We start from the raw sequence: 12830 nt of genomic DNA, 5'->3' as shown, positions 1-12830 counted from the left end.
TATCTGTAATCCTAACAGCCTTGAAGTACTTCAAAACAAATTCCTTTCAAATGAGCAACTACAGGAAAATTGAGTAGGCACTTGAGAATGTGTACAGAAGGTTACTTGCTTGATCATTATTATAGAATTTTTTTTTTTTTCCCATTTCAACTGATCAATTTTGGAGCTCCTCAATACTGTCATTGAACTGGATAGAATTCAGTGGCTCTACTGTTGGAGCCAGATTCCAGTTCAGGCTTGGTGAGGCTGCTCATGATGAAAACAAAAATTTTTTAAAAAAAAATAAAAAAATTACAGAGAAAACAGACATTGTTGAAGAACTGTGACAAAAATCTTTTTATATGTATACCTGTAGCTGGAGTAGAATCGTTCATTGTAAAAGGCCTGGCCTGTTAGTCACACCAGAAGAAAGAAGTTCGTCAGGTCCGTGCTACAAAATAAAAGGCAAGATTGCTAGTAAAAGCTGTTACAGAGAAAGAGCTTGACATAAAAGTGCAACAACTCCTGTAATTTGTTCCTCCTAAGAACACCCTGTTTCTGTACATGTTATCCACTATTGCTATGAACTTATTTTTCAGGAAAAAGAATGCCAACTACACAACTTTTCCTTCTGTTTCAAAATGTTAGCCAATTCAGCTCTGTTACAGTTCTTACTTCTCTTATTATTTATCATACTACAGCTTATGTTTTAAAAGACCAAGAATAAAAAATGCTTATGAAAAGAGATGAGCTGGCTACAGGCTCTGGGTCTGAAATACAACATTGCCTCCAGATAAGAGCAAACACAGTCGCACCGGTAAGGTCAGCACTTGTGACTGGACACAGTGGATCTCGAGCAAAACTACCTTGAGACATATTTAAATATACTTATGGCACCATCTCCTAAGACAGCTCCCTAGATGTTGCCTTTTCACTGACAGCCATTAACCTGGGAATATAGCAGCCAAAACACAATGAAAGCTCTTTTAAACCCCAAGCTCATCACCTGGTCAACTGTTTTATTTGCTCTAATAAAAGGTAGCAAGGCTTTGAGCCTCTTACAATACAGGGAACCATCATCATTACAAATGTATAACTGTCTTCATATCTGCAATTGGATACAACGAGTGTTTTAAAATGAATGTATTTTAACTGTGTTTACATTTAAAAAACCAAAAACATTCTATGATGTCTTGATTTAACAATTGGCCTGCCACAGACATGCTAAGTCTACAAACCTTATTACAAAACTTAGTTTCTTACAACCACAAGATTTTTATTATATTTTTTGTTATTATTTGAATGCTCCACTGAAACACTGTTCCAGTTTACAACTTTCCATACCAATACTGTGTATCTATTCATACAATTACAGCATATTTATTATAACACCCTGCCTGGAAGGATGTGGCACAAGATAACTCCACTGTTTTGGGAGGTGGATGACCAAGCTATTTCTTAATTATAAGAACACTGTAAAGCTGCTTTTCAGCATCTCATAATTTATCCAGCAGTATAACTGACAAGCCTTCTCAGTCATTTATTGAAAGGAAAAACAAACCCAATGCAAAGTGTTCTAGAAGATTGCAAGGACAAATTGACACCATGACAGTCCTCCTGCAAGTTGAAGCATGATGTGCATAAATTGGGCGTATTCTGGATTAATAAAGAAGATTATATTTACTTCATCAGTGTCTTGCCACTGCTATTCATAGACAGAATGACAGAATTCAAGTTCGTGAAGCCCATTTGTTCTATTTCTTTCTTTCCCAGACAGAGCTGAAAGACATATTTTTTAAAAACTTGGTAACATGAAGCATTTAATGTGGTGACAAAGATCGACTACAGACTGCTCTGGTAAAAGAGTTGGCAAGGCCTTGAGTGCTGAAAAAGTCCACACAACAAGTTAGTCTGGACTAGGTAATGTGTTACGAAATTCTTACTGAATTTTTCTACGGAGGCTAGAGAATCCTACCATGCCCCTGGTTTCTCTCTGTGAGTTGCTTGCACCAGTTCACTGTGAGGCCCCACAGACAAAGGTGAACAAGCAGGCAGGACAAGTAAGCACGGCTGCTTAACATTTCACTGATAAGCGCTTCTTCCAGCACAAAGCTACACTCACAGAAAGCAGCATGATATTTCTATTTGAATGTCAGAAAGACTGTACCGATTACATGGTGAATATTCCTTCTTCAGACTTGTGGGAAATGTAGGTAAGTGGAATTCAAGACAAGGACAGCTACCAACCCAGGGCTGGAACACTCTCCTCTGCTCCCTTATTCATCCCATCATTCCAAACACATTAGCGACCTTCTAACATGTTAAGACTGCTTTTTCTTAAATCATAAGACTTTCTACCTCTTCTACTTCATGACAACTTTTTTTTTTGCATTTTTTGGGGATTATTAAGTGGTGATAGCTAAGGTAAGGTAAGTAGAGCACCTTACAGCTAGTTCAAGTTTATTCTTTCCTATTGAGTAGGAATTAGAAACCAGCTGCTTGGAAAGCAGCTAGTTTTTTTTACCATAATTTGATTTTGGACATTTCTTCAAACGCAGCTAAAATTTATAGTGCCAAGTAACCAGTCCAGTAAGGAGCCTCTACAAAGTGTAGGACTCAATGATAGGTTAACAAAATGAATTATTCTTCTGTGTCTACCATGGCCAATTTCCCTGACTAAGTTAAAAGGAAAAGAATGAATCAAGTTTTAGTCTTGTTGATTTCATTAATGGAAAGACACACAGTTCCTTTTTAGAAAAACAAATAATTAGTACAGCTGTGGCAGTATATACTGTCACACAAACTAAATAATCTTTCCTAATTGTGAGAGATCAGTTTCATAAACATGAAGTTTCTATGACACAAAAATAACTTGAATAAACAGTTCCTAGTGGCAGATGCCATACAGAAATTAGAAATACAACACAGACTCCAAAATAGACAAAAATATACTACATGAAGTATTTAGCAAAAATTTCAAATACAGTAGCTTCAGGAACTGCATACAAAATACTTTTAGAAACTGTCTAGTCACTCCACCCTAACTTTTGCAAGTTCTACAGAATAGTAGAACCGTGGAATCATTTCACTATTTTTCTATAAAACTGCTGGAAAAAAATGCCTAATAATAAAACTGACTACACACACACATTTGTCCTGTTCTCTTCTTTCAAACAGCTATTTCTCTTTTTACCAATATAGGCTTTTTTTTTTTTTTAAAGTTTGATGCAGTGGTTTAAAACAAAGAAATCCAAATCAGAAAAATGTATTTTTAAAAAACATGTAAATGCTAACTGCATTCAAATCACACTCAGGAGCTATGTGGATTGCAAAGAGTTCATCTCTAGTTTATACATGTTTGTTTTTCAGTTCAGCAGCAGGAATATGGGAAAGGAGATAAGCTTTACCAAGCTACAGTGTTCATTGTAGGAAAGAGGCAGTGAAAAAAGCTCCTGAGAACTGAGTTGAGCAGCACCTTTCCCCTGCCTCTCAGCATACCAACTAGCACAGACACATAATATGCTTACTGCATAGTATACACCTAGACCACTTACGGTTGTCTGCTTTTACTGCTATCTAGGCGCAATCTATCTTTTGTTGGAAGAGAAAATTAAATGAATCATCCAATTCTACTGTATGTCCAACGTTACATCTCATTAATATAGAAATCACCAATTGTATCTCACATGCTTTAATCCACATTCCATCCATTCCCAAAATCAGAGAAACCATAAGCTGTAGTGACAAATTGCTAACTTAAAATAATTTGAAACTAGCAAGATATCTTAAAAGTACAAGGAGACAAAGAAGAACCCAACTGTTCTTACACATTTTCAGGCAAGCATCCACAACAGCAACTCCTGCATCCGTACTTACCTGGGAAAGCAGGTCACCACCTCCCCGTTTTAAATATCTGCCTTGCCACAGTTTAAGAGATGCACAACTACTCTTGTTTTATACACAGGGAGTGAGAAAATAATTTTAAGCACTTTCAATATTTTGCACCTAGTCAGTTAATACTCATGTTTAACCCCCACTACAGTAGCAGAAACCAGAAATCCAGTTACTTGCTATTTAAAGAATGCAAGCTATATTTCCCCACAAGTTAGCCTCTCCTCATCTCTGCCAATTCTTGCTTCTAGTGTGTAAGCCAGACCCAAAGGGCAATGACAACCATCCAGGCATCAGTATACACACATAACCTGGGCCATTCTATAATATTACATCAGTGGCCAGCCTTGTGCCTTGTGGCATGGACCTCCAAGAACCAATTTGATTGTCCTTCACCTTCATGCATTTTTACCACCTGCAGAATGGGACTCCAAAGACCACCTTTCCATCTTCTCTAACTGCCAATGATGTAACAAGAACTGTCCATGTAGAGGGAGGGCATACAGCCGGTCATATTCTAGGGTTTCTTGAGCATGGGGTAATAACTTGGATTAGGCCTCAAAATAATTATTTTTGGGCCATTTTATCAGCTCTTCTACAAGGCCTGGATGTCTCTGTTTCCCCATTTGATCCCACTGGGTAAGCAGTGCTGTCCATCAAACCAGGCAGAACTTGCAACATGATGAGTTAAGAGCATTTCTCCTTTCAGTATCCAGTACCAGAAGAAGTCAAGGTGCCAGCAGCAGTTATTACTCAATCCCTCACCACTGCAGATGCTGCCCAGATTCCCTCTTAGAAGGCTCATATTTCTTTTTCTGTCAGGATACAATTTTCTCAGGTCAGTAGCAGCCTTGGCTCTAGAATCCAAGGAATACACTTGTCTCTATGTGTGCTTTCTGCCCTAAACTCCACTGGTTTGACTGGTCACCTACTAGTTGTGTGTAGCACATTTCAGACCTTTGGACCCATTCTGACAGGGCTCAACACAATGGCTTCTGCAATTTATTGCTTTATCTAGTCAAAGGCCTGTTGTTGCTCAGGCTCTGCTCCAGTGTGGTTTTTTACCTGGTGACTTGAAACTGCTGGTGCATGAGCTGACTTTATCTAGGTATGTATATCCACCAAAATCCTACCACTCTAAACAAAATTCCGTTTATGTTCTTTGGTGGAACCATTGCCACAACCATATTAATCATGTCAGTATGAAGACTGTGGTGACCATGTTGCTACTTGACGCATAGAAACGGTATTTCCAGTCCTGCAAGTCCCTTCACCTTATTCCTCTTTGACTGCAAGTCTTGCATTCAGTTCAAATTCAGTCCTTGTTATCCAGCCCTTGGGCAGTGTTTCCCTACACTACGGTGCCATCAGCAGACTGTAAGTGATCTGAGGCACTGTCCTCCTCCAAACCATTTGCATAAGTCTGTGACAGAAGCTGGAAACATGTTTCCATCCCCATGGCAGGTGGTTCCAGGTGTATTGTGCTCCCCTCCAGGAAAGGCGAACTGCAGTTTACACTCAGGGGCCGCAGGAATTGATAAAAACACATCAGCTAAGTCAGTGGTCGCATATCAGGCAGCATTTTTTTTTTTTTTTTGCTTTGAGTTCATACTGTAGTTCTAGCATACTGTTAGAGCTGCACTCAAGGGTGGTGCTATCTCATTAAGACCTCTACAGTCCATGGTTGATCTCCAATCCCTGTTGGGTTTTTGCACTAGCCAGGTAAGGCTGCTAAGGGCGAACAGGTTCAAGCAACTATTCCTTGATATTCTACTTCCACGGTAAGGTAATTCATGGGACAGGCTGAATATCTTACACAACAGACCAATATACCTGATAATTTTATATTCTTGTTAGTGCACTGCATTGCAGCTGGCACTGATGGAGCGACATCTGTAGTAGTCCTACTACTGACTCTACTCCTGCAATGAGAGGCAGCTGAGACAGCCAAGTGGTGCCACCTTGCCTGACTGTGCTTGACCTAACGAAAGTCCCATCCTTAACAAATATATAGCAACATAAGGGAAGTCAAACTGTGGGCATCCAACATCACCCTAATTACTCAAGTGATGTCAACTCAGTAAGGCAAGACATAGAGTGACTGTGGCTTATGAACAGGCAATTAAGAGAAACTAAGTAGTACAGACACTGAAATGCTAGGAAATTTGCATAAAGAAAAATTACATCTTAAAACTCCTATATAGGTTATTACAAGTAGTAAGCTACAACAGGCAAATCCCGTTTTCTCTGAACTACAATTGTAGTTACATTTCAAAGTTGCTTCAGACTCATCACATTTTACAATTCTTACACAAACAGTCTTGCAATATTATTTCACTGCAACTACAGATTAATATAAACAAATAATACACGGCACAAAAACTCACAAGCATTTCAATGACTTGAGACTACCTCAGAAGAAATGAACTAAGAATACTTTTTCCACAATTTCAACATCTAAGCTAGCAAATGGGAAAGTAAATATTAATAAAATGTTCCTTTTTATAGAAAAGTGCTGGCAATTTTCAATGATTATAAACTATCAATGACTACTCTCCCTTGAAGGGAATTCCTAAAAGAAGCTGAGTTCTTGCTTGGCATTCATATATTTAGAATGCTCTTTTAAAATCCCCAATATTGCAGTTAAAACCAATTTGATGACTAAATGCATTAAAATGATAGTTTGTCAAACTGGTGGCCAGAGACACATCTCTAGATACTTCACATCCTTCTCTGCTAGTGATGATATCCTGCAAGACAACCTAGGGGACTCTGTGCTGGGCTCAAACATGGAATGGAAGGCTACGTATAGGAACGAAATTATGCCTCTTCCATCTTCTGTGATAGTGCTTATACATACTAGAAAGTGGGTTTAGTATCCAAAGTTTACTGGTTTACTTGGTTATCCCAAGTTAATCTTTTCTCCCCTTCTCCTGAAAGTTACCCTGCAATTGTCTTTACAAAGTTAAGAGTGAAGCTCAGTGTTTTTCACATCCAAGAGTCTTCTTCAGCCTTTGCTTATAATGGCTTTAAAAAATATATATATGTAGACTTTTATTGGACAGTTGAATTAATGTAAAAAGTTACTGTTATGGTTTAGCCCAAGTCACCACACAGTTCCTCGCTCCCCCTCCCCCTCCCCAACGGAGTGGGGGAGAAAAACTGGGAAGAAAGGAAAACTTGTGGGTTGAGATGAAGACAATTTGATAGAATAGCAAAGGAAAACTACAATAACAACAGAATATAAGGATATTAATATACAAAATAAACAGTGTACAACTGCTTACCACCTGATGCTCCAGTGACCGATACAGCCCGTGCCGAGCAGTGATCACGGAAACGAAACTAAGCAGCAAGCAAAGGAGAGAAAGGGAACAAGCAAGGTAAAGGGAATGACACCAGGGAGCAAGAGAGACGAGATGGAAAAATGGGAAAAATGGATGCATGCCCTGCCTGTAGGCAATCCCCACTTACATACTAAGCATGACGTTTATGGCACGGAATACTCTCTTTGGCCAGTTTGGGTCAATTATTCTGTCTGTCTTTCTCCCAGGTTCCTGCACCTGGACATTAGTGAGACCTGGAAAGCCAGACAGTGTCCTTGGTCTCATTAAAAACAACTTGTATCATCAGGGTGTTTATCAACATTCTTCACATCCAAAATCCAAAACGCACTGGCTACCCAAAGGAAAATTAACTCCATCTCTCCTGAAACCAGGACAGTTACTAAGCAACTTTTTCATTTACAAAAAGCGACATTTCCATTTTTTGTAACATGGAAACTAATAGTCATTGATAAAAAGCTAAGAACTTGTAATCCCTGAGCCATTTAACTTTCAGCTGGAAGTATTTATACACATTAAAACTGTTTTCAGAGAACTGCATAGCTACCCTAGTAAGTTAAAATATCAAGTCAAATAGATTCAGCATGTTAGCTTGAGCTCAAATGAAGAAAACTCTACGCAGACTACCAACACAGGGAGTTTCATAGTCTCTCATGCTCCTGGACAAAAATCTCTGATATTTAAAATAGAAACGTCAACTCTCAAGGTGTTCTAAAGCCTGAAGTATCATCTTGTACACACCTCTACTTTATATTATGACACAAACACTGAATTCTCTACCCCTTAAGGTCTGCAAAATTGTGTAAGTGTGGGAGCAGAAGAACAACAGTAGATTATTCCACAGAACTGTTTTTCATTTGTTTTCTCTTCTGTAAGGTAAATAATAATTTGCCTTTTACTCTATACTTTGTGATGAAGGCAAGACAAAACCAATCAGGACCACAACTTGATGAGTACATCATTATCATGGCTTTCCCTTCCCAGTCTTGACACCTACTCCTGAAGGCAGGTCAATATTAACTTTCACTTTACTTTTTCTGCCTTTAACGAAATGACATACCTTCCTGTTTCCCACAGACTTTGGAACTACTGTTAGTATAAGAAGATTGTTTTAATGGTGTGAAATTCAAACTAAACTAAGGACAGCTTAACTCCCATCAATTTGCTTCTACCAGGGTGGGTAGAATTCAGCAGTGTTCTGTCCCTATTATCGATGTGAAGGACAAGCAAAGAGAAACTACTTAGCATCTGCACTTGTCACAGAACAGTATCACACAATCTCAGGAACTGACTTATGACTCTTTTGCATGACTATGAGCTAATGTATTTGGGACATAAGACTACACATAAGGAACCAAACAATCCCCAAAACAGTCAAATTGAAAGAGTCTCAAAATTAACCATGTTAAAGTAACAAAGTGGTCTGCAGATCAGTTTTTAATACAGGTTGTTCTCCCCATCCTGACAGGTTGCAGGTGTATTCCATGCACTTCAGCATTTCCATTTTAAGAATAATTTATTACTAAATATGACTTTGAAAATCTAGTGATTTGTACCACACCCCAGGAGGGACAGATATACTACCAAAAGCCCTTTCCACACTTCATATTTACACAACACTTTGTACACTAATTTGTCTTTCAAAAAAACGGAATAGATTCATTAGAAAATAATTAATCTGAAGGTCAGAATAACCACCTAAAACTTGCAGGTCCCTGTTGTTTCCTTTCCCAGTGTACTAATATAGCATATTAGCTATAGGCCTTTAAAGCAACTAAAACAACACTCATCTAAAAGTTAATTTCTTAAATGTACTGAGGTGCATTCCCATTTAGAAAGAAGAACATCTTTGTTACTGCAGCAAAACAAAAAGGTTTCTGGTATGTATACTAGGAGCTAAATGAGTATCACCAACATCAAACTCTCCCTAAACTATGCAAATCAGCATAGTAAAATGTAAGGTCCAGTTACTGCTTCACCAAATTTGCACAAATGTGAGTGAGCAGGAAAAGTGAAAATTACAAATTACAGCACTTCTGTATCAAAGAAGTTTATACTTGAATGAGGACATGGTGCAGAACCGTGTAACAATCTCTTGTATCACACAGTTCACAGCTGAAATTGGCATGAGTCAAATGCAGGTAACGACTTGCTGTTCAATTAAAACAAACCATAATGTGACACTTCAGACTTTTCTGACTGCATTTCTTTTGTTACTAAAGAGAAAAAAAAATTTAGGTGATACTAAGTCTGCATTCAGATGTACATATATCTTTATAGTTCCAGCTGTCACATTTAAGACTGACTATTTCAGAATTTAAAATAAGATACACCATTACCCAGTGTATCAAATCTGCAGTTTGATGCAGCAAGCCCAAAACAGGCATCATGACCAGACTCCACAGGTCAGAACACTGTAACATCGTATACTTTGTGTTTATGCTAGATACAGGGCAAGAACCTAAGGAAATACTATTTTCCTCTTCAAATTGTTTATATACAGAATAAAGCCCCGTGCAGTGAGAATATACTTTGCTTTCAACTTAAGGTTTTTCTCTTGAAGTCACAAATGTATCTGTATGATGTCATATTGTCTATACTTCTGCACCATTTTACACTCTACTATGCACAAGTCAGAAGATGTTTACATGATGTAAACATCCAGTAACCTAAATAAACCACCAGTAAGCTGTCTCTTTTGAATTCAGTTAGAAGAAAATTGACATAGCCCTATAAAGTACAAAAGTGCTATTACTGGACAATCTGTTTTTTATTTTATTATTATTAAAGGTTAAAATTAAGAAAGAAATACAGCTAAGAGAAACAGAACAAAAGCATGAGTGTTATGACTATCAACACTGTATCAGCAAAAAACAGGAAGGGTAATAATAAAAGAAGTAACAAGTGTATGTGAAAGGCTATAAAAAGACACCTACCTTTAAACTGATTGCTAAAAGCTCTGTAATAACACTGTATGAAAAAAATAAAGAGAGAAAATGGAAGATGTTAGCAAGTTATTGCAAAGGTAATGGTAAATAGACTAAAGGAAGACAGAAAAACATTGTTGCAAGAAAAAAAATGTTATAAACTGATTTTTTTTTTTCTGTTGCAAAGGAAACAGTTTAACAATGCACAGAATAGGAAAAAAAAATGACTGGCAGGATCACAACACTAATCAACAAAATTTCTGCAGAATTTTTATACTAAACACACCCTTTTAACCATTCATTTTTAACCTTAGTTCCTTCTGAAAACAGAAAAATGCATAAAGAGGATTCCAGGATACAGTGTTTATCAGGAGCTCTACTTTGTAGCATGAAAGACATCTGCATTTGTTACTTTGATTTCTATTGCTCTGCGAAACTAAAGAAAATAGCAATGCAGAGAAAAAAACCCTCCCTTCCCATACATCCAAAAAGCATAATGGATTTATAGGAAGCTACAAAAAAAAAAAATTGTCTCTTAACTGATCATTCAATTTAAAAGCATGAAACTACTTTTTCTAACTTACAAATTTGCAGAGCCTTACAAATTTTCTAAAAAAAAAAAAACCAACCAAACAAAAAAAACCCACAAACAAACAAACAAAAAACCAAACAACCCCAAACCATTCTCAACTTCTCAACTTAACCATGACACTTTAAAGACACATTGTTTGGATTGTTTGGCTTTTGAGTATTTGATTTTTGTCTTCACATTTAAAGCATTTCTCCACAACAATGAAATCCGGATTTTTTTTTTTATTATTTTTGAAAAGGAAGATTCGTGTTCTCAAACAGTCACATAACTCTAGGACTGCACACTTTAAGTCAACTGGTTGGAAAGTAATCATACACAGTTTTATTATGTGCATCACATCAATTAAGAGTTACTTGAATAAGCTCTAGTCCTAATAGATTTGCATCAAGATCAACAACAGATCTATTGACAAGCTGAATTTTCAATTACTACGTAGTATTTTCTAGGAGAGTAGTGTTGTATGCAGGAAAAACTTGGTCACACCTATGATACCCACAGTTCTTGTCCTTTTTGTCACATCTGTGTTTTGTTTCCTCCCCATTTCCTTAGCAATGTTCCTTATCAGTTTCTCACTGCATGACACTTTCTCATGCAATGGTCTCTGTTCCTCAGCCCAACTCTGCTTCTTCTGCTGAAACAATGAGTAATAAACTAGCCACTGTAACAATAATCCTTTAGATTAAAGCTTCAGTATTAAAACACTAGTTAAATAAATGAGGACGAAGTCATAATCTCAGACTGTCTGGAGACTCAGGAGGCAGCACAGCATTAAAATACCCCTATTTTTGTTTCCCTTCTCCACTGTATTTGGAAAGACTATGTCTTCTGATTAAATGAATGCTCCATCTTTTCAGTATATATGGACAAGTTCTTATCTCTTTTTCCTTCTCCTAAATATCACCAGTGACACAAAATGAACTTTTCCTTTCAGTTTTACTTCACCATAATATATCTTCTAACAGTCTTCATTTCCTCCAGCATTCAACACAACACACAAGTTAGCTGGTGAAATAATAATTTCCCCAATTTAATAGTAACACTAAAATAATTTTACTGTTAGGTATGACTTCTTCAGTTTTAACTCTTACAAATATACAGCCAACTATGGGAGAAACATGAAGCAAATATAACCCCTGAATTCTATTAATATTTAAATCTATGTATCCTGTTAATATTCTCTGTGTTTTATAAAATATGGGCAATTAAATCAGTTACCACCCTTGGGCAGTCTGTAGTTTTAAATGAGATTGCTTCGCTCATTAGTCCAGAACAGTTTTAATCTAGTCTTTGGATTGCATGTTTTGAAAACTCTGTATCCTGCTGAGACCTGGCTTTTTTCTTGTCATGTCTTACAAGTTGCCCTCCCTATCCCTTCAGTACACACTGAAACAGCCACTAGTACCACAATAAAGAGCTCCTCCAAGACAACACACTAGGCTATGCTTGTCACAAACATGCACTAAAAATGTTAATATTTTTTTTTTTTTTTTTTTACACAAAACAGATTAACTCTGTCTCCAACATAAAGTTCACAAAAACAAAGAATTCCCATTTAATCATAACCTTGTCCCTTGATGATTCGACAAAGATAGTATTTATGTTATTACAGTCCAGTCCTCAGCCCTACAAAGAGCAACACAGCAAAAATGAGCAACAAAGAGTAGAGACAATGTGGGAACACAGCATAGACTGAATGATCTTTGCATGTACATAGAACACCCATTACTGTATATAAATATCAATACACATACATACACTTGAGACTTATTTTACATGACAGCAAGAAAAAAAATGCCATTAGCAGCGCCATTAGCAAACAAATTTTCCTACAGAAAGTATGTTATGGGATCCTGCAGATAAGACTTAGCAATGAAGAGCTATTTTCAAGTTACTTCTACATTTTAAAACCACTTTATTTTTACTTCAATACTTTTTTTTTTTGTATTTTAGAAAACAAAACCATTGTACATGCACAAGCTCTATTTGAATAAATTGAAAAGCATATATTAGTGGATAAAGCAGGGTTGTACAGAATAAAAGGAAATTATACATAAACACAGTCTTCTTCAATGACAGACTTATGTAATGCTTCCAAAC

General features: G+C 36.9%; 1 protein-coding gene across 2 annotated transcripts in view; it reads right to left on the bottom strand.

The window, feature by feature from the left end:
* PTBP3 (polypyrimidine tract binding protein 3) overlaps nt 1–12830 on the bottom strand; it is a 45141-nt gene that overhangs the window by 26064 nt on the left and 6247 nt on the right. For both annotated transcript variants that reach the window (XM_086770063.1, XM_086770062.1), the window contains 2 exons: nt 10151–10184; nt 350–430 (listed from right to left, as the gene is read on the bottom strand). In XM_086770063.1, the coding sequence (XP_086626189.1) occupies nt 350–374 (25 nt within the window). In that variant the 5' untranslated portion in view covers nt 375–430; nt 10151–10184. The remainder of the gene's footprint in view (nt 1–349; nt 431–10150; nt 10185–12830) is intronic.

Source organism: Chlamydotis macqueenii, chromosome Z (assembly GCF_036417535.1).
Source record: "Chlamydotis macqueenii isolate bChlMac1 chromosome Z, bChlMac1.mat, whole genome shotgun sequence".
In the NCBI taxonomy this organism is placed as follows: domain Eukaryota; kingdom Metazoa; phylum Chordata; class Aves; order Otidiformes; family Otididae; genus Chlamydotis; species Chlamydotis macqueenii.
The sequence above is the reverse complement of the archived record's forward strand: the minus strand, read 5'-3'. Positions and strand labels throughout refer to the sequence as shown.